This window comes from Blastomyces dermatitidis (assembly GCF_000003525.1).
Source record: "Blastomyces dermatitidis ER-3 genomic scaffold supercont1.6, whole genome shotgun sequence".
Classification (NCBI taxonomy): domain Eukaryota; kingdom Fungi; phylum Ascomycota; class Eurotiomycetes; order Onygenales; family Ajellomycetaceae; genus Blastomyces; species Blastomyces dermatitidis.
The window spans coordinates 2,102,135-2,126,635 of record NW_025544779.1 but is presented as its reverse complement, the minus strand read 5'-3'; the positions used below and the strand labels follow the sequence as shown (position 1 = coordinate 2,126,635).

Sequence of the window (24,501 nt, the reverse complement as noted above, 5' to 3'; positions counted from 1 at the left end):
GGTTGAAAAATACCTCGCAGGAATTTGCGTACTGGTCTTGGTTTTCATTGGCACCGAATTATCCTCACAGCACTCAAAACAATGATATTATTTTAGTGTCCATGAATATTCGAAGGAGACATTCGAAAAAGTAACGAAAATGTTCAACACAAGGCATCATCAGTCTGATAAATTCTCAATTTAGGACGGGGCGGGGTGGCTTATGGTAGTGCTCGAGGAGGATAGCTGACTCCCTGGTATGAAGAAGGAATCGTAGTTATTGAACGAGCAAAAGCACCGAAAACACCGAAAACACGACCACTTTAGCGACTCTGCAACTTCACGGAAGGTTCACAAAGATTTTCCTGATATTCCTCTCGAAAGCTTGAATATCGCAGTACAGTACGCAGCGTAATTCACGTTGTATCCACCACAAGCGTACCTACTACCACAATTAGGTACCTCGACGTTAGTGGAGTTTACCAGCGGGCGCTAGGTACCACCCTTATTGGTCGTTGTTAAGTTACCCCCTGCCTAGGTATGTTAACTAGGTAACTTCCCTTTCTGGCCAACAAGCCCTAATTAGTTTTTTTCTTTTGGGTTTTCTTCGTCCTTTGAACAATTATATTATATTATTGCGGTTTCAGCCTACAGCCATAACATAACATACCACAATAATAGTCCATTTGGAGATATTCTATTGTGCATGTAAGAAATATCCATTATTCTTCTCTTCTAGACTGTATCACACAGGAACTTCCTCGTCCATGCTTGCCTTGAATCAGTGTGCAGTGTTCCTTGTTCGGTTTGGGTGTCACTACTGACAGCTGCAACCTTCGACCAAACCATAATAATAGACCCATGCAAGCCACCACTCTGCCGGCCATTCCCTGCTTGAAGTGATAAACTTGCATCTCTCGGCGTCAAAAGGCCCAAAGCCCAAGATCCAGTTGTCTCGATCAAGCACAGCCAGCCAGCCAGAGGTAAACTACCATTGCTCAGCGTTCCCGTTCGACGAAAAAGTAAATAGTGGAAGCTCTGGGTCGCCAGGCCGTGTTGTGATTGGACTAGGTTTTTTATTTTAGTCTTTTTGCTATTTGTCCGCCTGGTGTTATGCAAAGATGATCGACGTGACAGCAGATCAGGACGACGACTCACCCATCAGGAAGCCTGTTGCCAAGTTGGCGCTCGCCGCAGCTCGGTCACTCTTTTCGAGCTAGCCCACCCAGTCTGCGTTTGGCATGGAACGTGAATGTTAGAGGATGATGATCCAACTCGCGAGCAGCTCACTAGTACCAATCTACCGCCTATCTATTATTTCAACTTCAAAATTAGTCGGGTCATTTTTTCCTGGATGTGTGCGTCCTGCAGAACCTGCACCCGCCATGCTCTCCACAACGGATACTACCTCCTGCGGAGCAAATTGGAAACGTTGGCAAAATGAAGCTCATTGTAGCAAATCACTATCGGGGAGGTTTGGTATCCCCCTTGCCACTTTTTTCCTGACAACCTCTGGAGCAATGGGTGTGGGGGGGGAGCGTTAATCCACTACTGAGTCCATGGGGCCATACCGAATCTTCCCTTCCTCCCAACGCCACCCCTAAATATTAATGAAAGCTCACTAAAAGGATCCACCCTCCATCGTCCGAGATTAGCACTGGGGGAATCCCAGTACGAGGCAGATGCTCCGCTCGAGCGTGACAACTCTTCTCTTCAAGTTCAGGCGTATGCTCCCGGACCCTGCCTTGCTATGACCTGCATGATGGATAATAGTATTATGATAACCATACACTTCCGGAGATGATCGCGAAGGCTTGATTGATTCAGCCGGAGCTTAGGTCAATAATGTCCTCATCTTCCGTTCTACTACTAAATCCACCTGGGCACCTCTCTCTCTCTCTGACCAACTCAGCTTCTCCATAACTTCAAAACACATCTCTAGAGTTAGCCACCAACTATTCTCACTACTCCTCCTTTTTTTTCTTTCTATCTCCTACTGTTTTTGTATTTTTGTATTTTATTTTTTTGCCTCCTTCCCCTCCATTCTGCCTCTTTGAACGGATCTCTTGCCTTTCCCTATTTTGTTTTAGTCGTCGCATCCTTTCCTAGTTGCGCCTCCTTCGATGGTAGCGTTCAATCTGGCAATCATTGAACTTTAGTCTCCGAAAGGTGTCTCCAGATTTGGCGTCGCTCAGTGGCGAATTCAGAGATGCGATAGCAATCAATTGGACCCTTAAACAGCTGCACGCACACCCGTACAGCCCTTGCCAGCTAGCTTTTGTGTGTTCCATTTTCTTATTATTTCATTTCGAGCCTGTCATACCTCATCGTGGGAGTCTCTTCCTCAATAACTTGGAAAGTTACGTCCAGCGACGGCTGTGACAGTTTTTTGAACTGTTCTCTTGTCTGATCGCCTTAGGCTGGATTGTTACCACTATCTACCTTCGGGTGTCATATGTGACAGATCTAGGGAATTTCGGCCGGAGCTGATGAACCTTTAGGCGGATCGAGTTCGCGTTTTCCATGAGCGGAAGATTCCATGGTGTTTGCTCACACCGAGATTCATGATCGGCACCATTGGGTCTTCATGCTTCCGCCCTTTATGCGATAGTCCAGATCCGAGTCGGTTGTCTCTTTGGTTTTCCATGCCTTATACGGGCTTTGCCGGCCATTTAACCCTTCTATCTATCTTCTATAGTTCCAGACGTTGGATTGGGAAAAGTGAACCTCATGCACTCCTTACGATCTACCGGGCTCCCCCTCCCCTTCACGCCATTCGGACAAGCCCACGGGTCAAGCTCCGATCCTCTGAGATTCCCTTTAAATTTGAATCTGTCAGGCGAGCCTTGCAATCCCAACCTTCGGGCTCCCTATCTCTCTCCCCCTATGTCCGGAACCCCCTCGCCTGAAAGTCGTTTCGATTCACTCCTTGGAGACAGGCGCCGAAAACGTTCCAACTCACCCATTACGTCCACTACTCATGGCAATGTACAGCCGCTTTTATCTTACGCGGAATCTCCAGCAAGAGCCCCGGGACTTAGTGCAATTCTCCCTGACTCACAACGGTTACCCACCGGGCAGCCAGGCATGTCTATCATCGGGCTGCCCGCGATTCATGGCCCTCAACTCCAGCATACTCTTCAGTCTGGATCTCTTCTACCCCCAAGAACCACCACGCTTCCCCCTAGATCTACACGTAGAGCAAAAGCTCATGTCGCCTCGGCATGCGTGAATTGCAAACGGAAACATCTTGGATGCGACTCGGCACGCCCATGCCGAAGATGTATTTCGGCGGGAAAAGAAGTAAGTTCAGACGGAAATTTACTTTGGGAACTGCAGCAATCTTGTAGAATTTAATCTTATCACAGCTGTACTGAACAATTTCCATGTCAAGCCCACTAAATATTCGGCACTAATGAATGACTTCCAAATAGGAATCTTGTGTGGACGTCAGACACAAACGACGAGGCAGACCCCCTTTAAAAGTTGAAGAGGGACCGCTGCAACCATACGAACCCACATTTAGTCATTCAGGAGTATCATGCCCTGAGCCGCAAAGTTCCTCGCCCGCATCCCAATTCTATGGCCACAGACGGACTTCTTCCTCTCGGGAAATTCGCCCGATCACGGAAGTACGACTACCTAGGAGGTCTAGTGAGGTTGGGGTGGAATATGGGCCGCCAATGCCTAATCCCGCGATGCCTAATCCCCACATGTGGGTTCCTCCAGATCCATCACGGGGGATTCATACATCAACAGCTATTCCAAGCCCGTTCTCTAGTCAAATGGCGCTTTCCAGCGGTTCGTCCCAGCGATCCCCAACCCATAATAGCCCTTTATTTTCACCTGGCGCGGTATCGTCCTCCACATTTACTCCAGAATATCGAGATGTGTCAAGCTCCATCCCCCCTTTCTATGGCGAAAGGATACCACCGAACCAGCCCCCTCGCCAATACCAACGACGTCATAGGCCTCCGCCCCCTACCGGATCTGCGTATTTCGGAGGACCGGGATCTGCGCACGGGCCGCTATCAAGTCCTCCCTTATCTGCTCCCAGCAGTGCGCGGAACTACCCATTCTCGAGTCCTGGCCAATCACAAATACAGTTACCACCTCTTATGCCGTCAAAAAGGGGGTCAGAATTCGAGTTTACTCAGGGTATCCAACGGCCACCTGTACCAACTCAGGCGCCATCCCTATTGTCTTTACAACCAGGGCGACCAAACCCAGGGCGGGATGATCATGCCCAAGAGTTGGAAGACCACCGCTCCCTGCCGGCGCACCCTCCCTTCCAGCCAGTCACTTTTTCCTCCGGGCCGTCCGGTCGAGGACGATTGGATCCATACCGTCCTCTGCAACAAGGAACTGTCCCACAAGGCAAATCCAGCTTTTTGACTTCGCATACTCAGCCAGCCCTGGAAGATAAAAACTCAGCAGCAAAGGAGAAGGAAGAGGCCTCAGAATCTCGACCTATAAAAAGACACAAGATGGCTCTAGGAGATATGGTCAATGACTAATTCTTCCTTTTAACTCCCTAATGTGAAGTGATGTACGGTTTACACACAAATAGAAAGAAAAAAAAGAAAGAAAAAAAGAATCGAATTCGAAGATACGAATGGAAGAAATGACATAGCAATAAACGAATTCCGAAGAATGGGCACAAAACTACCCAATAATATAGGATGAGAGACACGGGCCAAATTATAAAAAATTCCCTTTGTTATTTTTTCCCTTTGTTTTGTTGTCACTTTTCGCTTTGCCAGAAGTAAGAGGGAGACAACATAGATCAGACCGACTCCTACGCCGTTAACTTTTGTCCTACCCTACTTATGAAGGAGAGCACGGATACCATACCCGATACAAATATCTATGCCCATACCGGTAAACTATATCCTGTGGAAACTATTCTTTCTCTTCTTTTTGCGTTTTCTTATTCTTAGCCTTTGTTGTTTCGGTCGGAATACCCCTTGTTTACATTGGAGTTATCATGCTGGCTCAGCCTTTTCTTTTTATTTGCTACTTGCTATTTCTGCAAGGTCACATATATAAACGTGTACGCCTGGGAAGTGGCACCTTATTCCCTTCTTTTCTTTTTTTGCTTTTCTAGTTTTAATCTCTCCCTTGTTGATGTGCAGCTTTCTTTTGTTATTTTATATCTATGTGCTAGTATTTCATTCTATTTCATACTTTTACATATCTTAACGTCTTTTCCAGATGATACCCTTTTGCGTTTTGCATCTTATGGTTTTATTTATTTCCTGCTCGCTTTCTTCACACTGCTACGACATCTTTCACTCGGTTTCTGATAGTATACACTTCTATATTTTTTGCCGAGAGATATGCACGGGAATTTGGCACCGCACGCTGAAAGTATACATATGTTTACCCTTATTATAGTGATACCAGGCCTTCCCAGGACAACGCTACTATGAAATATTTTCGCCAGGTTCTAACCTTGGTTTCCCCGCTCAGCCCGTTTGAGGATTGCCACGACTTCTAAAATGGTCCGCCCCCCACCTAAAAAATACAGGAGGTTTGGCTTTCGTTTATATATGCATCGAATTCTAATGGTATATATCTAACAAACTATGCCAGAAACCCGAACTGGATGTTACATAAAAGGCCCTCATACATCCCAGAGTGGGAATAGACTCATATACCAATCTAGGCATGGTATGGTAGCAAACCGCTCTCAACTCTAATTCATGCATACCCGGTGTCGGCCCTCTGTGCATCCTTCCTCTTCATTGCATGAAGAAAGAACAGGGGAAATACCCGTTCGGCCCATAACCGTCGTTGGAATCGAGTACGTCGGGTCTGTGGAGCGGCCCCCTGCCTTATTTTTATTGGTTTTTTATTTTTTATTTTTTTTCCTCCACAGATACCGGACAGCTGGCACAGGAGAAGCTGGCTAAGGCGCCTTGCTTGTGCGTGGTCTTGAGCAAAGTAACGACCAGCATGAAGCTCCGTATCCTCCACAAAATACTTTCAGCCGAACAAGGCCAGTAGCTGAATCCATTTACCACTATAGGGGATTCGGTCTGATTTGTCTTTCTTTTGCTTTCGCTCTCTTCTAGACTGTTTTTTTCTTCACGCCAGCTCGTTATTCTGGAGAAACGTGGTTTGCATGTGGGACTTTGGATACGTTCATCCACAATTTAGAGCCACATTCTATCCCAAATCATGTGGCTAGGTTGATATGCTGACCGATATAGTCTGCAGTTCGCTACAATCGAGATGAGGAACAGGATGATGTGCGCCCATGCGTATTGTAGCGCCTGCCAGAAACTCCTATTAGGGATGTACATGTACCATATAGCGGTGCATCCTGTGCATAGATAAGCATGCGTGATCGCCTCCTCAGGTTGGAGAATAGAAATCCTGAAGGCATAATAGGTGTTGGGAATCACATGGGCTCCTCGGAAACCTCGGACAACTTGTCGATTTGCTTTAGATGTTGTATGGTGTTTTTCTCATATCCCCACTGGCGTTGCCTTTTTTGAGTTCTCCTTCCAATAGAAGTTCTCCGGGTTACTAGCCGAGTGGGTATGCCCAGCAGCTTTCCATGCCCCTACGATGGTCACACATTGTATCAGAGTGAGGGTATTGTAGAGATACTCGTTTGATCGTGGTTGGTTGGTAAGACCCAAATTTCACGTGGCTAGCGGGAATGCAAACAGAATACTGGGACAGAATGTAGAGGGATAAACTTGATTTCATATTGAAATATTTGGTTGCTGGCTGGGTTTCTCCGATAGTGTTGCCAATATAGTATCCATTTAGCTGCGTGTACAATAGCTTGAAGAATGTGGATCCACGCCCGACCGTTATTCAACGTCTGGAAATAACGTGTGTTTTCGAGAGAGGATTTCAGATATCGCATTGGCAAAGCTGATTCCAAGGTGGATTACTATGGTGGAACCTAGCATTGTATGTGAATCTGTAAGGTTGTTCAAGTTTGCCATTGTACTGTACATACCTGACCTTGCCATTGTCTGCACAGGACACCGAACGAGACAGAACAGTCTGCAGTCCAGGCCAAAATTCATAAATTCAACTCCATGCAAGGTTAATCTTTCCCGTAAGCTCATGGCAGAAGAACGTGACACAGAGTACTTCCGAGTAGCACAAGTGGGTACAAACTGCCATGCACGCTCATTCGAGCTCCCATAAAGAACCTACGGTTGCACCCATGAACAACATTGCGCAAAAAGGAAACAATAAAGATGTGGACCAGAAAGAGGTCGAAAATGGAACAGGCGGCAGCGCGGGGAGCTCAAGCAGAAATGAAATCTTTAAAGCCATCATGACCGTGGAACGCACGTAGATCCATGCAGTTCAAGAAGGCCAATCGTTTGATAGCCCTAGGGGACAATCCGACACCAGGGTAAGGTAAGAACACCGCTTCCACCTCCCGATCACATGCTATATTCTATGATGCCGTGTCAAGGGACCGAGTAAATGGAATAGGCCGAATTAGTTCTATACGGTGAGACAACGCGATGTTGTGCATATTTACACTACAACCAATTGGGCATTCAGTGAAATGATCGATGCAAGCAAGGAGGAATCGCTCATTGTGAGAGCGTTGGGTTAGGAGCTCATGGGAGAATTGGGGCAACCGTACCTCCTAACAGTTCTCGTGTTTCCCCCCGGGCTGGATATACAGTTCGGGAGAAAAGTAATGAAAGGTCCCGAATTTGCTTGCCCCAAAACATTCTTGACTGAGAGGAACTAGTTATCTGCCAAAAGTACGGCACAGGCATCCCGTTTATAAAATCAAACTGATGGCCACACCCGCATGGAGGACATACCATACTGAATGTCAGGATGTCCATATTCTTCCCTCCATCCCTCCCCAAGCTATTATATGAAATTAGACATTGTTGCACAAATGACAGGAGAATATACTTGGCAAACGGAGCCTAGCACCATGCATCAAAGGCATCTGCGTGCAGGGAGAAAAAAAAGAAGCCCGGCGGTTAGATATGCAGATGAGTTAACTTGGCGTCCAAGAACGGCGGGAACCAAAGTTGAATTCCATACCTGAGGGGTGCAATGTTTTCCTCGCAACCCTGGTGAAAAATGAAGCACACCATACCAACAACTACTGGAGTGACCAGTGAGCTACCATAAATCCAGAAGTAAATCACGTTACTTCTCGGCCTCTCAGTCCTGCTACGCATAAAGTGATTCCTCTGCCTGTTTTGAGCTGTAGACAAAGAGGGTGATCGATGAAGGTGGGAATACAAAGCAAATAGAAAATAACAGAGCAGGGCTTTTTAGTTAAATTTCAATTGCGAATAAAGGTCAGAATGCTAAAATCCAAGTCTAGTGACGTGACTAATATGAGGGATATCAAATCTCCTCCACTATCTCCCCTTTCTCCCCTTACCCTTATTTGAAGGTCGCGCATTTTTCTGTTTCCTCAACTCCTTCACCTTTCTGGCCTTCCTTATATCCTCAACACTCTTAAGCTCACTCTTTTCACGGCCTTTAACGCCGACCTGTTTAGAACCGGAAGAGGGATCAAATGCCTTCTCAGTCTCGCGTTGCTTCGCAGCCTCTACTTTCTTTTTCTTCTTCTCGTAGTCATCCCTGAACTTGTCGGGGTTTTTGGGCGCCTGCTCCTTGCGATGTCTGTACTTTTTGCCTCCTGGCATACCAGAAGCAAGGCCAGGGTTTTCCGCCTCTCCGACCCTTGGCATACGGCCAATCCTCTTCCCTTTCTTCCACGCATCGAATCGCCCACTTCGGAAGCTCGCAGCAATCTTAATTCCACTCTCGCCACGAACGAGAAGGTCACCTTTACCTCCTTTCGACCCATCCTCGTCGTTTCGGCGCGATACATACTTCTTTTGGCGTTTGTCCCAGCGCATGATGGAGCGTGGTTCACCGAAGCCCCGCGCAGCACTTTCGTCGCCGGCAAGATCCATAGTGGCACCGCGTGATGCTTCAACAAAATTAGTGTTTGAACCAGAATGGACTCCGTACGCCCGATCTTCAGCCAGGGAATTGGATGCAGGTGTGTATGACATAAAATACTCTGGGTTGTGGAATGACTCCCCAGGTTTTGAATCGTTTGCGTCCGTTTTCAATTTCGATTTGCCAGATTGTGGATAGGAGAACGTGACTTCAAGTTCTGAATCAGATGCGAGTGACATATTGTCGGCAGTAATCGCATTATCATTTTCATCGCCCAAGTCAGCCAAGCCGTCATCATCACTGTCATTATCATTCGGTAGATTGTCATTAGCGGCGCCTCCACTGTTGCCAAGGTGCGCACTTTTGATCGCAGACTCCTTTCGTGCTCTCTTAGATGCGAATGTCGACCTCATCTTTCTCATCATATCAATCGCCTCATCGTTCCCGTTCTTTCCCCCACGCCTGCCACCAATCTCAAAGATTGTTTCTTGTGGTTTGTAACCTCCAACACGGGCGAGCATCTTCTCCCTTTCCTCCTCCAATCGGCTGGATTCATCACTGAAAATGGGATGCACCATCAGCCACTCATCGGATTCAACCACATCTTTTGCTCGCTTAGCGCTTTCACTAGAGGCTGAATTTCTTGTTCTCATGTACAACTTTTCACCTTTCATCGCAACTTCGCGCTGTAATTCAACATCAACATCTTCATCTAGCAGCTTGGACACCCATTCAGTATAACGAGAAACCTTATCCCTAGGCAAACTACCTACAACCACATCCTCCGTGTAGTTGAGTTGCTGGCCTGAACCTCGTCCTAGAAGTAAAGGTCGACCGAGGAACAGCTGCAGGTCGAGTAAATACGGAGCATCTGACTCTCGGATGAGGCTGTAACTCCAACCAGTCTTACCAGCTCTAGCAGTCCGTCCCACACGATGAACAAAAATTTTAGCCTGCGAAGGAAAATCATAGTTAATCACATTAGAAAGGATAGGGATGTCGATTCCTCGTGCTGCAACATCTGTTACGACGAGGATATGCGTAATTCCGGAACGGAAATTTTGGACTTCAATTTTGCGAGCGGTTTGATCTAAGGAACCGTATGCGTACGACACAGCGAAGCCAGATATCCGAAGTATTGATACAAGGTAATCGACATGATGTTTCGTAGCCGTGAATATAATAGTAGAGTGTTCCGTAGGCGATTCTTTATGGGAATTTGAAGCGAATTCCGACCGCTTCCGTTTCTTCGGATTCTTCGCTTCCTCTTTAGCACGTTTATGCGCTTCTGTCTCGCCCGTGGGAATTTTGATAACCTCGTGAAGAAGATGTAATAGAGCGCCCTCTTTCTCAGAAGACTTCACTGTGAAGAACGCATTTTGAAGGTCCGGAGAGATCTTGCTTTCCGCATCTAGACGGATCAAAGTTGGCTCCTGGAGACCTGCTCGAGCAAATTCCACCAATGATTTAGGTAAAGTCGCAGAGAATAGAAGTGTCTGCCGTGAAGAAGGCAAGCCGTGGAGAATTTCGGTTAACTGTGCGGCAAAGCCCATCTCAAACAGCCTGTCCGCCTCATCAAAGACAACGTAGCGAATACTTGACAGATCCAAAGACATTTCCACTTTCAAATGAAGGAAGCGTCCAGGCGTGGCAATAATGATATCCGGGTTACCTGCCATGTATTCAAACTGTTCCTCAAGACTATCACCGCCAACCAACAAAACGGATTTTAGATCCGTCCCACGACCCAATTCCTTCACGACTTTGAGAGTTTGTAGGGCCAATTCTCTGGAGGGTGACAAAATCAATGCCCTAGACCCGAATTTGGCGCTGTGGTTTTTCAGCTTCTCAATCATGGGAATCACAAATGCTGCGGTTTTCCCCGATCCTGTCCTTGCCATCCCGACAACATCCTGATCATCCAACAAAAGTGGAATTGTTTTCCTCTGAATGGGCGTTGGAACAGAAAACCCCTTCCGCGTAATGGCTTTGAGAAGAGTTGCGTTAAGTCCCATGGATTGAAAACCTCCGCCCTTTTTTACAGTCCGGCCTTTCAGGTTTGAGGCCTTGCGGTTTGCTGCTGCTTGCTCAGAAGCAATGAAGGCTTCGTCGCCATTATCGCCACTATCATCGTCGCCCATAACATCAAGGTTCAAACTTTCCTGTGGTTTTCGCTTTTTCGAAGGTTTCTCGAGGTCGAGAACATCATCGTCCCCCTTAAAGAGGAGCTTTGAGATATCGAACTCATTCTCCGAAGCTGCTGGGGACACATCTCGATGAGACATGGTCATTGGAAACGGATGCAGGCCACGGATTGCATATGCCACTCTACCAAGCTAGGATATCCAAGGCAATCCTTGAGCCCGGGTCTGGAATTCTCCTGAGATAACTTTGTACCTTTTAGATCATGACGGGTGGGTGGCTGCAGAATATAAAGAAGGGAAAACGCTGTTGACTGAAACAAAACATGTCAGCCGCTGCCGCATTATGTTAAATGAAAACCAAATAACCAAGATACATACCGTCACTTTGATAGAGCAACCGACCCTATTCGCCGCAGTTGTTGCGCAGTTCGAGAAACTATTTTTTCTCTCCGGCGTCAAAATCCGAAAAGGCTGCAAAGGGAAGGCGGTGAAGGAACAACATTCCTCCGATTTCCGACCATTCCCCCGCCAAATTCCCCGGCGCCAAAAACGCGTGACTGACACGTCTTCACGAGACTCAATCAAGGCGGGGAATTAAAAGATATCAGGACAAATCGAATAGCAGAATCAAATTACAACATCCTTCCACTCCCTTCCATTTTATTACAAAGTACGCCTCCTACCGCGACTATGGGTTGGTATCCTCTTGCCTTTTTGTTTACTTTTTCCTAAATGCTAATATACTCCCTCGCAGATGGCGACCAATACACCTCATATGGTGCCCAAGGCGGCATGGCAGGAGGGGGTTTTACAGGTGGTGAAGGAGGCAGCCAAGGAGGCAGTCAGTCAGAAGGAAAGGTATGAATGCTATATTAACACTGAAGCAACCCTCACTTTCCTCGTTGCCAGCAGCTGTTTGCCTAAAGGTATCCCCTTCCCAGGGCTAACATTCTTTTTCCTCGTATTAGGGCGGCGGTTATGTGAAAAACTCACTTCGTCCTGTAACAATAAAACAGACATTGGAAGCTACCCAAGCACACGGAGACGCAGACTTTAAAATTGATGGCACGGAGGTATCACAATTAGCGTTCGTCGGCCAGGTCCGCGCCGTTAGCCACCTAACCACATTCGTCACATATAAGCTTGATGACGGGACGGGGGAAATTGAAGTAAAATTATGGCTGGAAAAGAACGCAGTCAATCCTACAGGAGACGATATGGACACGGGAGACGCTTCACGCTCTTCGGAATCGGAGATCCAAGTCAACGGATACGCCAAGGTTTGGGGGAAGCTTAACAACTTCAACAATCGACGGAATTTTGTCGCGCATGTCATCCGCCCCATAACGAGTATGGATGAATATCATTGCCATTTTCTTGAAGCTACAGCCATTCACCTATACTATACAAGGGGCCCAACCGGTGGTCAACCTGGTGGGAATGCGCCGCCTGGTGCGGCAAGTACGAGCGGTGGGGATCCTCTCGGCGGAAGGACGTTACCTCCAATGTCGCCATTGGCACGGAAGGTGTATGAGACTTTGAGCAATACGCCGCAGGGGAACGAAGGACTTCACGTGCAAAATCTGGCGTCAATGATGGGTTTGCCTGTTGGTGAAGTGTTCAAGGGAAGTGAAGAGCTGCTGAGCCACGGGTTGATATACCCTACCGTAGATGATAACACCTGGGCAATTCTAGAGTATTGAACTTGGAATCGTACCTGTCACTTGCATATATTTCTCCCGTTTTCTATGTTTAGGTTAGTCGGGCTAGGAGATTTTTTTTTTTTTTTTTTTTTTTTTTCGGGGGATGTCACGGCTTGCCAACGACGCAAAGGATATATGGCCCTGTAACTTACCCATTAATTTATATGTAAAATTAAAATAGAATCATAAAATTCGATACCCTTGAACAACAGTAGCTTAGAGTGGAGATATATTTTATCTTAAGAGTACGGACTTGAAGCACAGGTTGTAACTTTTTTTTCTAACTAACCGACCGGCTCTTGCTGCAGCTCCTCGGCTGAAACAGCCGTGACTAAGCCAGCATCAGCGCCCGGTTTGCCGATGTCAACTCAACGTCACAAAAGAAAAAAAAACCTCCCCCAAGCGGACACTCGGTGCGAGGTCGGCGAAGCACGCAACATCTCCCCCTAGCCTTGTCTACTGCTCCTTGCACTTTGTCTTCCGTATAGGCATTTGAACAACTCTTCAATCAGGTCCTCTTCGTCACCAGGCTTCTAATTGATCTTGCCCTATCGGTCCTTGTCTGCTCCCCTCCACCACCTGGCTGGCGCGAGCCCCGCTCATCCCCATGACGAACGCTCCATCCACTACGGCAGCTGGAGATGCACTGCTTTCAAACGGTGTTGAATCCATCAAAGAGAGCCATATATCACCAGAAAATGGGCAGACCCAACCTCTACGGAGCAATCACATTACCACTGGAAAAACCCTCCCTATACAAACCCCAGCGCAAGCGGAGGAATGTCAAGAGCTTCACGAAGAACATTCGCATCCCCCCCTCTCCACCGTGATCGCAAACCTCCATAAACAAGTCACTTCATTCCTCTCCGAATCGCACGACGCCTCCAGCATTCTCTGTAAAGTCCAGAACCAAACCCGTATCTCCCTCAGCGTCATGCAAGAAGCGCTCAATCGCTTCTCCCTACATGAACTCTCCCTGTCCTACAACGGCGGCAAGGACTGTCTAGTAATGCTCATCATATTCCTAGCCAGCCTTCACCCACTCCCCACGACTGAAACTGTATCAAAAGATGGCAAACGCACTCCTCCCCGAACCACAATACCCGCCATCTACGCACAGCCCCACCACCCCTTCCGGTCCGTCGAGGACTTTGTGGCCTCTTCCTCCCACACCTACCACCTCTCCCTAGTCCGCTACACCACCGATCCGCCCTGCTCCACCATCCGCACCGTCTTCGCCTCTTACCTAGACCACCATCCGCAAATCCGCGCCATATTTGTCGGCACCCGCCGCACAGATCCGCATGGCGAGAAGCTAACTCATTTCGATCGCACAGACCACGGCTGGCCTGACTTTGTGCGGATACACCCTGTGATCGACTGGCATTATGCGGAAATATGGGCATTTATTCGGCATCTAGGGATTGAGTATTGCCCTCTGTATGACGAGGGATACACCAGCCTCGGCGGGACGAATGACACGCATCCCAACCCGAAGTTGAAGATAATAGACAATAAAAACTCGAATGATGATCAGTCCTCTTCCCTGCCAAAGCCTCGGTACAGACCTGCCTATGAGCTTATGGATGACGACGAAGAACGGTTGGGGCGGGATTGGTGAATAAAAGGCCGCACGCAGCCGCAATGTTTAGCGCACTATTATTATGTTCAAGTTTCATTGTTCCTACATTCTGCGGGCGTTTTTAACAACCTATCTCTCCCAGTACTGCATACGCCGCATATATATATCGCACCTCACACGAGACATTTGTGAGCAAAATCACAGCGCGCGCGACACCTAGACAAACAATCTTAGATTCCATGCCGATTTCTCTATAAGCATCACACTGCTTTCTTTCTTGAATGTGGCGTTTTCCTACATGCCCCACACGCCACGCGCCACACGCCACGCGCCACATGGAACCCCCTACGACAGGCCAGTCGTATATTTAGAATATGTTATTTTTATTACATCTTTTGATGTCCGAAACCCACACCCCCAGATACGAATACGAATATACAACAATACACCTGCACGGGTCCTGAACAAAACAAAGCCGAACCTTCTTTTTAACGGGATCAGGGACGCGTACATACACTCCTGGAAAAGCGATCCCACAATCCTCCTGACATTCCCCTCCATTCACCCTCCGCTTTTCATTGCCAGTTGGGAATACCTCCCATTTAGCCAGCTTGCTTTCCGCACCCACATGTCTGTGAGACTAGGTTGCCTGAGCGAAAAGCAAATTACTATCCTTCGTTGATCCAAGCTCCGAACCAGCTGTCCGGGAGGAAGGGAGGGAAACACGAAAGACCCCGCTATCGAGTTCTATACATTACATATATTATTTTCCCCTAGCTCAGGGGTATGGGTTGGCCTTGGCTGTGTAGCGGGGGAGAAGGGCCGTGTCTTTCACTATTCTAGTTATTGTCATATTTGTATACATAGAGAGAGGTACAGTAGCCCATAGAGAATATATGCAAATAGAAGGATTGTTATGTTTTGAATATAGGTATCTGGCATATGCCTTTGGCTGCTGGTCCGCTGCAGCAGTATTGGCTAAATTGCTTCTGTTGTCTATTGCACCTACATGCAGAAGAGGGTTTTGCTATATTAGTTACTCCTTCTGATAATTCGCACGGGGGCAGTTGAAATCGTATTGACACGGTAAGATCTAACCTACTTACTACCTCTCACCTCTATACTATGAGCAAATTGAAGTTCCATTATTGCTATTTGTAAAATCACATGCTAAAAGCTAAAATAAGTCAAGGCAATTGCCCCATCACTTGTCTCATCACTGGCGTACACATCCGCCTCTTAAACCGAAGTTCGTAACATCGTGTAATCATCCATCTTCATCCCTCATCATAAGCAGACATGGCACTATGTAGTGCTAGAGATGCCCCCATACCATAAAGCCGATAACATCAAAAAAATTTCTGTCAAACATCGTACTGGCAATCGCCAAAAGCAAATAGTATGCAACGCTGAACTGTTACGCGCCGGAAATGAAATATCTGCGATTGATACTATTGTCCCTGGGCACGCATTAGATAAAAGAATGACTTTCTGACCACCGAAGATAACAGGTAAAAGGAGAGAAGAGATATCGTATATCTTGTTGTGAGGATATTTCAATACAATCAGTTTTTCCGTGATACCGTGAGTCGTTATCCATTAATCGTAACTGCGTGTGACTGACGATGCAACACCTATTATAGCTCCATACCAGATAGCCGTAGGCGAAGTTGGTCAAATTAATCGTTCATACAGAGCCGGTAAGACTCAAAACAGAAGCCGGCAGCCTCTTAAATCTCTAAGTGGACGATTTCGGGGTCGCAACAGTAATTTCCCTCCGTCGACCAAGTGGAGAAGTAGATCCTGCACGGTAGTTTTCCTTTCGGGGGCTGGAATTCTCGGATCTTGTCACACCGCCTGAAACGGGGAGAACTGTCTTGGAAGATCCAGTGGAGAGGCTATCTCCATATGAACCCTGAGAATTGAAAGCTGGGCGGCCGCGGAATGTCGGAGTGTTCTCAATATTTCCATTACTGCGTGGTCCCCAGGAGTTAAGACGAAGACTGTTCACAGACTTATTCATCATTGGGCCACTACCATGGCCGTCAGCTTTATATATGCGAGAAATGGATTGGATTAACTTACGGTGGGGATATTGAGGTTGCAGGTGTCCAGACAGGACCAGGCCCCAAAGGAGAAGGGAAGCTTGCCTGTGAGTTTGGACTAAAGTGAGAGGCTGTCTGTTGCAAACGCTGAAGCGTGGGCGACGGCGTAGATCCATTGACCATTTCGACTGAATAGTTGTATTCTCCGGCACGGTAAGCACGACGTTCATTGCTCTGCAACTTGAGTTGTTTCTGCGCTTTCGTATCCGCAAAGCGGAGGAGAAGTTTGACCCCATCTTGAGCTGTGATGTTGTGGAACTGAGATAAAACTTTTTCTGCAATTTCGCGAGACTCAAACCTTTAGAACAAACAGCACAGATTAGCGTCTGCAAAATATCATCAGCTTAGAAGGCGAAATCGCTAACCTGGCAAACCCAACTTCCTTGCTGACGCCAGTTTTCTCATCACGGCTGATCTTCTCTGAAACAACTTGATATGGTTGAAAATGGCGACGCAAATCCTAGTAGTTCATCAGGAAAGAAATACAAGATATGATACGGATATATATGGGAAATCTCACCGCTTCCACCCAGTCGATAGGAACATTAGTACAATAGACGTTAGTAGAACTCTTGTCTTCAAGATCCTTCAGTCGAGAATTACGAGATTTCTATAGTTTATTAGTCTTTCCTTTGACTCTGGTAGATTTTGTTTGGGTAGTTTAGGCGGACATACCTGGGCAAAACTGGCCTGATAGCCTAGATGGAAGAAACCTCGAATGCAGTTCTCGCAGGCATCAAAGCTGAAAAATTGAACGAAACCGAATCTATGAGTGATCAGCAATATATCCATTCGGAAACCACTGTGGAAGGCAATACAAACCCTTTGCAAAGGCCAGTTTCAAGATCAACAATTGCCTTGCAGCGATCAATTTTTCCGAAACGAGATGCATACGCATGCAACATCTCATCTGTTGTTTCGGGTAGGAAGCCCCGAATATAGACATTGGTGATACCCTCTCTGTTCTCGAGGCATTTAGCCAGGGTGAGGTCCGAGGGGTTGGTCCACATGGCAGGCACTGCACGTGGAATTGCAGGATCCTGCTGCGTCAAAGCATCAAGGTCCTGCAGTACATAACCGCCGGCACCCTTCATCATCTGGTAGGGGAGATATGGTTGAGGAGGTACCATTGACGGAGACGGAGTGCCGTAATTGTACAACATTGGGGAACGATCTGTCGGTGCAACAGCAGGGTAGCACTCCTGATGGCCAGCTTGATCAACCCCCGGAGTACAAGGATGATTTTCCTCGATTGAAGACCAAGAATCACGGCGAGGGCCGGAAAGTTCAGGTGCGTCACCGTTCATAGCATAGGGCCAGGTGTATCCTGGGACAGAACCTGGAACCACCGAGGGGGCAGTTACGAAGTTCGGGTATAATCCCGCAGGTAAATATGGTACTGAATTACCTTGGTCAGTAGCCTGAACATGGAGATGTCCATACTGATTTGCCGTGGGCACACCACCAAACATACTTCCATTAGGCACAATCAAGTATTGCCCATTATATGGACGCTGAATACTAGCCATATCACCGTTGCTACCGTGAGAAGCATGGAGATTTCCCTTGAAGGCTACAAACTTGCCATTGTGACGCTGGTTTTGCAAGTTCAGGCCTCCAACAGCGTGGGTAATAGCTTGAACATTGGGATCCCTCATACTCCCGTTTACCCCGCTAGTCTGAGGAACATGCTGATAGAAACGGTTCTGATGTTCCATGTTGTAAGCTGGCTGGTTCTGTGAATGGGCAGCGCTAGCTTCACCAGGCAGTTGCTGCTGTTGAGTTTGGGCTTGCATATTTGCAAATTGGGATTTCTAAATGTCATTCTAGGGGTCAGTGGACCTAAAGAGCTAGGCTGACACAAGAAAAAATATTCAAGTTCCTTAAAGGACCTCAATTTTTTTTCACATAGGTCGTGGGACAAGATGTCGAAAGTCTTATTGCAAGCCAATGGCTCAGGTAGGAGGGATAATTGGTAGTGGAATTAAACGATAGATTCGACTCCACAGGGACAAGAGAACAGGGATAGAAGCAACGAGCGAAGCGGGCAGCCACGAAGTACATGGAATATCGTACTTACCTGAATAAATGGCGTAACAGACGACCCGTTGAGACCAGGTTTTGCGGCGAGAATACCGAGCTTCTCCAAGATATCCATGTTAGTGAGCACAAAAGTGTAAGAAAACAGGTATATGGCCTAATGGATAAGGTTTAATAAGTAGATAGAATACTACACCTGAACAAGCCCTGTGGATACGGAGTAGGAACCCAGTAAAGGCCGTGGATGCAGTGGTACAGAGAGTAACAGACAAAGACGACGACCACGCAGCACAAGGAGAAGAAGAAACAGGCAAGGCTAGAATGAAAGGAAGAAACGGATGCTAGGAGCAACAATGATCAACGAAAGAACTGCACTGAACTTGGACGAATGAAGAGGTTAGAGATGAATAAGGGGGGAAAAAGGGGCAATGGTGTAAAGCGAGAGAAGCTAGCAGCTTTGCAGGAGCTGGGCTAGTCTCGATGATGATGCTAAACAGAGCGAGAGGAAGTGATTGAGATGGATGATGAGGATGATGAGGATGATGAGGATGAGGATGATGAGGATGGTGAGGATGATGAGGATGGTGATGGTGATGGCCGGGGGAGGGAGAGAAGAGAAAGGGAGAAGAAGAGATGAGACGAGAGGTTTATAGCTGGGTTGGGGCTGGGTGGGTGTTGGCCAGGGAAAGCACGCTGCACTCTCGGTAGCAGCAACAACAACATCAACAACACACAGAAACCACCGCCAGTCACTAACTGCAACGAGGACAACACAACTGCCCTGCCCCTTTTTTATATTTCATGCGGAATTCACTCATTCAACCACAGTAGGCACCACCGCTCTGCTCTGCTACTGCCAACTAGAGAACAGAGGGAAAGAATCAGCTGGCCTGTCACTGTCACGGTATTCGTGGTATAGTCCTTCCGGCCCATATATATCTACCATTCCCCAGCAGGCTGTTTACATTTGACAAGCTGCTAACATGCTTTCGACCGGGGTTTTGCCTATAGAAACGACGACTGCTTGTATTTACAGTGTCTCTGACCTCTGGGCTTCCAGTCGAGGGAAGGAGAGACTCCTCCTTTTCATCCCATCCTCTATGGAGAAAGCACACGGGTTGGCAACAAGCCCCACGGAGAGAGAGAGATACACCTGCCCTGAGAGACAGGGAAAACGTACCCAGAGGGCATTCTCAGAAGTCAGAAAAAGAGAAAGAAACATGCAACATCCACATAGTTGAACTATGTGGCAGCCGGGTATTATGGACGATGCATGGAAGTACCTCCCATGGTCAAAAAAGAAAAAAAGTCTCCAACCTCATTTATGGCCACACCTGAGCGGTCGACACACAGGGAGTGGCTATATGAAGGATGAGCGAGATCGAGGCAAACTCTCCTCTGAGGTCGAGTTGGAATATATACAAGAGAGACACAAATGTGCATCTTGACAAAGGGGTTGTCATCACTGTCCAGAAGGAACTCTGCTAGTTGCTTACTCGGGCCGCTGTTCGACATCATACGCCGCTATATCATGTTAGTCAATGCATTAACTTACCTATTGCTCGAACACTGTGAGTTAGTCAACTCCTCTCGGTAACGAGGTGAACAAAGAAACTCTATCCTTCAAGACACCCTTTGAATTAACCGTGACAGTGTTCCCCTTTTCCATATTTCTTTTTAATTTTAATTTTAATTTTAATCTTTTTCCCTCACCGCTGCCCTACCGGATTAAACGGCACCGATCTCAGCGGAAAATATTCCGGAACCCCAGTAAAGTGGACCAGCCACAGGGGAACGGCAACAGACAACGGGTCCCAAAAGGAGTCAGAACTCACGAGGGAAACACGGGAAAAGGAAAGGGCGTACAACAGCAGCAAAAAAAAAAAAAAAACAACCGGTCTGGAAATTCGTACGACCGCCGTCTTCCCGAATGAGCCGGGCAAGAAAAAGAAAAAGCCACCCACACCACCTACACACCCCGCAAGTCCAAAATAATAACAAGGCCCACAGGACAAGTTCCTCTCTCACATGCATGGATGCATATGGCGCAACGCCCATTGCTGGACCTTGGTGTGGGTTTACCTAGGTAAAAAAATATGCCAAAGAGCAAAGAGCATCAACCATTAATTGGTCTTGTGGTCCAATTTGGTATGGGGATAGCTATCTCATTCGCTCGTTATTTACCACGCATTCTTTCATCGCATGCGTCTCTGTAGTGTAGACGATGGATTTAGTAGATAAATAACGTCGAATGTTGGAAAGAGCGGTCGGTACCTACCACTCGAAGCGACCTCGGCAGCTGTGCTGTGGTCATGTGACCTTTATTCATCGGCGAACTGGAGCGGAATGACTGGGTTGTGACACAGTCGAAGAAAATATCGTTGTACAGTAGTGTAGGCAGGCATACCTAAATACCTAAAATATGGAAACAGAAAAGGCAAAATTGAGCAGAGAGGTGTATAAATGTAAAACGAGAACCGAAATAAAAAGTGAAAGAGAAAAGGGGACACAATGCAATCTATGCGTTATCACTTACAAAACGTAGAACAAAGAAGTTATAAAAAAGTAGTATATGGAAAGATGAAATCAAGAAGAGGGGTAAAGAAAAGGAAAAAGAAAGGAAAAGGAAGGAAGGAAGAAACGAAGAAGTATATCCTATCAAAAAGAAAAGAGAAAATGAAAATATAGAAATAAAAAAATAGAAAACCCAAACATATTCATGCATACCATGCCATGCCATGCGAATGCCATGCGACACCAGAGTGATATATATATATATATATCAATCAACAACTCATGAAAAACAGAAAATCAAAGCCCCCAACAATCATCACCCAACTCAGACCCCCTAACTCAGACCCCCTAACTCAGACCCCCTAACTCAGACCCCCTTACTCACGACCAAACATCCTCCTGATACGACCCGTTATTCCGCATATGCTTGACAAGCTCCTCGCCCTTCTCCGGCGCCAGCCCCCGCTGCTCCGCCATGATCTGGCCGAGGACGACATTCACCTCGCGCGCCATGTTGGCTGCGTCGCCGCAGACATAGAAGTTGGCCTTTTGGAGGAGGAGGTCGTTTACGAGCTTGGCGTGTTCGCGGAGCTTGTGTTGGACGTAGACCTTTTTCGAGGATTCGCGGGAGAAGGCGGTTATGATTTGGAGGGATGAGCCGAGTTTGGAGGCAAAGGTCTAATTTATTTTTAACGGTGATGATGGTGGTGGTTAGTGTGGCTGCGTAAAAAATTTATCTTTTGGGTGCGGAAGAGTGGATTGGGTTGGGTGGGTTTGAATAAGTAAAAGAAAAAAAAATTGATAATACATACCTCCCACTCGTCTTTATACAAGAAATCTTCCTCTCGCTTTCTGCAGCCGTAGAACAGGATAGTTGGGCCGACAGTATCACCCCTCTCAGCTTGCGCCGCGCGTTCCTGGATAAACCCACGGAACGGCGCGACACCGGTACCAGGCCCAACCATGATGATGGGTTTGCTTGGGTCCGAGGGGAGCTTGAAGTTGGAATGGCGCACGTGGACAGGGACGTGGATACCGTCGTACTTGTTTCGGGGCCCGTTGATGGCATACGTTAAGCCGTGCGGGTCTGGGTTGGGGTCGCCATGCTGCTTCTGCTTCAGGGCCAAAAGATAGTTTGTCGTGACACCTTTGAGGCTGTGTGTGGCGCCGGGGATGCGGAGGGATTCCACAATGGCGGTGACGCTTATCTTGTGTTTTTGTAATAGGGAGGAGGACGAGATGGAGTAGTATCGCGGTTGAATTTTAGGGATACCTTCGATAAGTAGGGAGAATGGGACGTCTGTGAACGGTAGAGGGGTGACACTTTGTAGGGCTTGGGCAATGTTCATATACTGGCTGGCAATTTTTTCTTGGAAGTAGTCCTTGTCGCTTCCTAATCGTTTCATTTCGTTGCGCGAGGCTTCATCGGGGGCAAAGGTCGCGAGAGAAGCGATGAATTGGCGGGATACGGGTCCGCAAATTTCCATATGATATCTTATAACGGCGTCGTACGTGGTCGGGGTAGGGAAGGGAACCTTGGCAGTAACGTCCAGAGGCTTAATCTTGATCACCATATTGCGTTTATCGGTAATTGCAAAGACAGCTGCGAACCGGTCCACTTCCGCTCCCGCATTGGTGGGCCAGATGGCAATATGGTCGCCGGTTTGGTAAGAGAGGTTGCTTCCCTCGACGCTGATTTCCATATGTAGGCAGTTGCGGTCCTTGACGGTAAAGAGTTCTCGAGACTCGACGATAGGAGCAATGAACGGGTTGTGCGCGTGGTATGGTCCCTTCTGCTGGCCTTCGAGGTGGTTCGAGTTCGGTTCGCCCAGGTAGACATGGTCGGCTTCTGGTGACGTTTCTGGTTCTTCGATAACAGAAAATACAGGTTCGTAAACGGCTTCTCGTTCCTCCAAACCCATTTCCTCAGCAAGAGCCTTCCACATGGGTTCTTTCCAGGCCAGATAGTCCTCCTCCATTGTGCCTGCACCGTCATCACCTTCACCGGCCTCCCCAATTCGTTTCGCTCCGAGCTTCGTCATTGTGGCGTCGACATTTCGTACCATCGAGTTGAAATGCTCGTAAGTGTTATTTCCCAGTCCAAATGCGACATACTTGATGGAGGAAAGGGGCTTTTCATCGGCTCCTCCGCCACCCTCAAATGCGACATCTTCTCCGGTAAGGAATTGGTAGAAATCCACCGCGTTATCCGTAGGTTCGCCCTCGCCGTAGGTGGCCAGGACGAAAAACATGACCATGTCCTCAGGGAACTTATCCAGATTCTCATAATCATAATCTTCCAAATCGGCGACCATTGTCTTCAGACCGAATCGCTGGGATCCTTCCTTGGCCAATCTGGAAGCATAGTCCTCAGCGGTGCCGGTCTGGGAGCCGAAGAAAATCACACAATTCTTGCCGGTTTCGTTTAGTTTCTCGATGATGTCTCTTGATGCCCCAGCTTTTGCGCCGTTCGCGGTTGTAAAGCTCGTGGCGTAAGGGTCCTTGACAACGGCCCATAATGAGCCCTTGGTGAAATAGGCGACGCTACCGACGAGAATGGCAATCAGGACCACCAAGTCCAAGGTATCGACTTGGGCCATTGTGAAAACGTTGTGCGATCAGCCGTAAAAAAAAAAAAAAAAAAAAAAAAGAAGAAGAAGAAGAAGAAGAAGAAGAAGAAGAGGATAGGGGGTCGGAGAAGAATGAGCGGAGGAAATCGCCAGTTGAGTTCCTGAGCAAAGAAAAAAAATATAAGTCAGTCCGAGAGCACGAGCACCCCCTGCAATGATGTAGGAAATGGGAAATAGCAGTAAAAACGGGAAATAGAATGATATAAAAATAACAACGTACTAGCTAAATAAATAAATTTTCAGAATGAGTGAGAAAGAGACAGAGGTCAGCGCTGGAAATGGACAACAGGCCGCCGGCAAAGTCCCCGATTGCCCTTCTGCGCTTGTGACAGAGATTAGCAAGAGAGATTTGTATTACCACCACCTGCTCGCGAAGAGCTGGACACACCGCGACCAAGGAACGAGGAGGTATGCAACAGGGCACAAGATAGGGAGTGAGGTAGGTGTGTGGTGGAGGAGAGGTGTTGTCTGGGGATGGGTGGCTATATTATTATTATGTATGTAACTATATTATCCGAGTGGTGCCAGCCAACGGGCTTCAACTCCCTTAGCTCCGAGGCCGCCGTTCCTACATGTACGAAGGCGTGGAAAATAAATACTTGTGCACGCTAGTAATTTATTAACGTTACCCATCCTCCTGAGCTGTTTAGAGAGGTTCCAGGCTCTGTCGACACCTATTGTGCCTATCACTCAGCTGGCTGGGCACTATTGCATGCCTATCTTTTAGGGTCTAACTAAGCACCTCACATTATTGCCGGTGGGGTGGGGTCATAGTTTGGGATTTCAATAATATAAACAAGCATCAAATGCTCGCTTACGCTCGCTTTTCTGCTTGCGCAGCCCCCTCTACCACTTCCACCCTCCCCCCCAACCACTCCC

General features: G+C 47.5%; 5 protein-coding genes across 7 annotated transcripts; 2 read left to right on the top strand and 3 right to left on the bottom strand.

The window, feature by feature from the left end:
- Window positions 1-5,334: 5,334 nt before the first annotated feature.
- Window positions 5,335-13,127, bottom strand: BDCG_06083. Of its 2 annotated transcripts, XM_045421808.1 has the most exons (4): window positions 12,904-13,127; window positions 11,427-12,794; window positions 7,607-11,359; window positions 5,335-7,499 (listed from the first exon to the last, which is right to left on the bottom strand). In XM_045421808.1, exon 3 carries the CDS (start codon window positions 11,193-11,195, stop codon window positions 8,352-8,354), a length of 2,844 nt encoding a protein of 947 aa, XP_045281534.1. In that variant the 5' UTR covers window positions 11,196-11,359; window positions 11,427-12,794; window positions 12,904-13,127; the 3' UTR covers window positions 5,335-7,499; window positions 7,607-8,351. The 2 variants fall into 2 exon arrangements, with proteins under 2 accessions (XP_045281534.1, XP_045281535.1); XM_045421809.1 differs by having other exon boundaries at window positions 5,600-11,359.
- Window positions 11,558-13,003, top strand: BDCG_06082 (single-stranded DNA binding protein p30 subunit). The gene is made up of 3 exons (XM_045421807.1): window positions 11,558-11,742; window positions 11,803-11,906; window positions 12,017-13,003. The coding sequence occupies exons 1-3, from the start codon at window positions 11,739-11,741 to the stop codon at window positions 12,749-12,751; spliced, it is 843 nt and encodes a 280-aa protein (XP_045277594.1). The 5' UTR covers window positions 11,558-11,738; the 3' UTR covers window positions 12,752-13,003.
- BDCG_06081 (FAD synthetase) lies at window positions 13,124-15,558 on the top strand. The gene has a single exon (XM_045421806.1). The coding sequence runs from the start codon at window positions 13,359-13,361 to the stop codon at window positions 14,370-14,372; it is 1,014 nt and encodes a 337-aa protein (XP_045277593.1). The 5' UTR covers window positions 13,124-13,358; the 3' UTR covers window positions 14,373-15,558.
- Window positions 15,229-20,176, bottom strand: BDCG_06080. 2 transcript variants are annotated; one of them, XM_045421805.1, is made up of 8 exons: window positions 18,519-20,152; window positions 17,913-18,252; window positions 17,261-17,837; window positions 17,114-17,204; window positions 16,959-17,048; window positions 16,804-16,898; window positions 16,419-16,736; window positions 15,385-16,366 (listed from the first exon to the last, which is right to left on the bottom strand). In XM_045421805.1, the coding sequence occupies exons 1-8, from the start codon at window positions 18,594-18,596 to the stop codon at window positions 16,072-16,074; spliced, it is 1,884 nt and encodes a 627-aa protein (XP_045281533.1). In that variant the 5' UTR covers window positions 18,597-20,152; the 3' UTR covers window positions 15,385-16,071. The 2 variants fall into 2 exon arrangements, with proteins under 2 accessions (XP_045277592.1, XP_045281533.1); XM_045421804.1 differs by having other exon boundaries at window positions 15,229-16,366; window positions 17,261-18,252; window positions 18,519-20,176.
- A 548-nt stretch (window positions 20,177-20,724) lies between these two features.
- On the bottom strand, window positions 20,725-23,641 carry BDCG_06079 (NADPH-cytochrome P450 reductase). Its single transcript, XM_045421803.1, has 2 exons — window positions 21,805-23,641; window positions 20,725-21,670 (listed from the first exon to the last, which is right to left on the bottom strand). Exons 1-2 carry the CDS (start codon window positions 23,590-23,592, stop codon window positions 21,374-21,376), a joined length of 2,085 nt encoding a protein of 694 aa, XP_045277591.1. The 5' UTR covers window positions 23,593-23,641; the 3' UTR covers window positions 20,725-21,373.
- Between the last annotated feature and the right edge of the window lie 860 nt (window positions 23,642-24,501).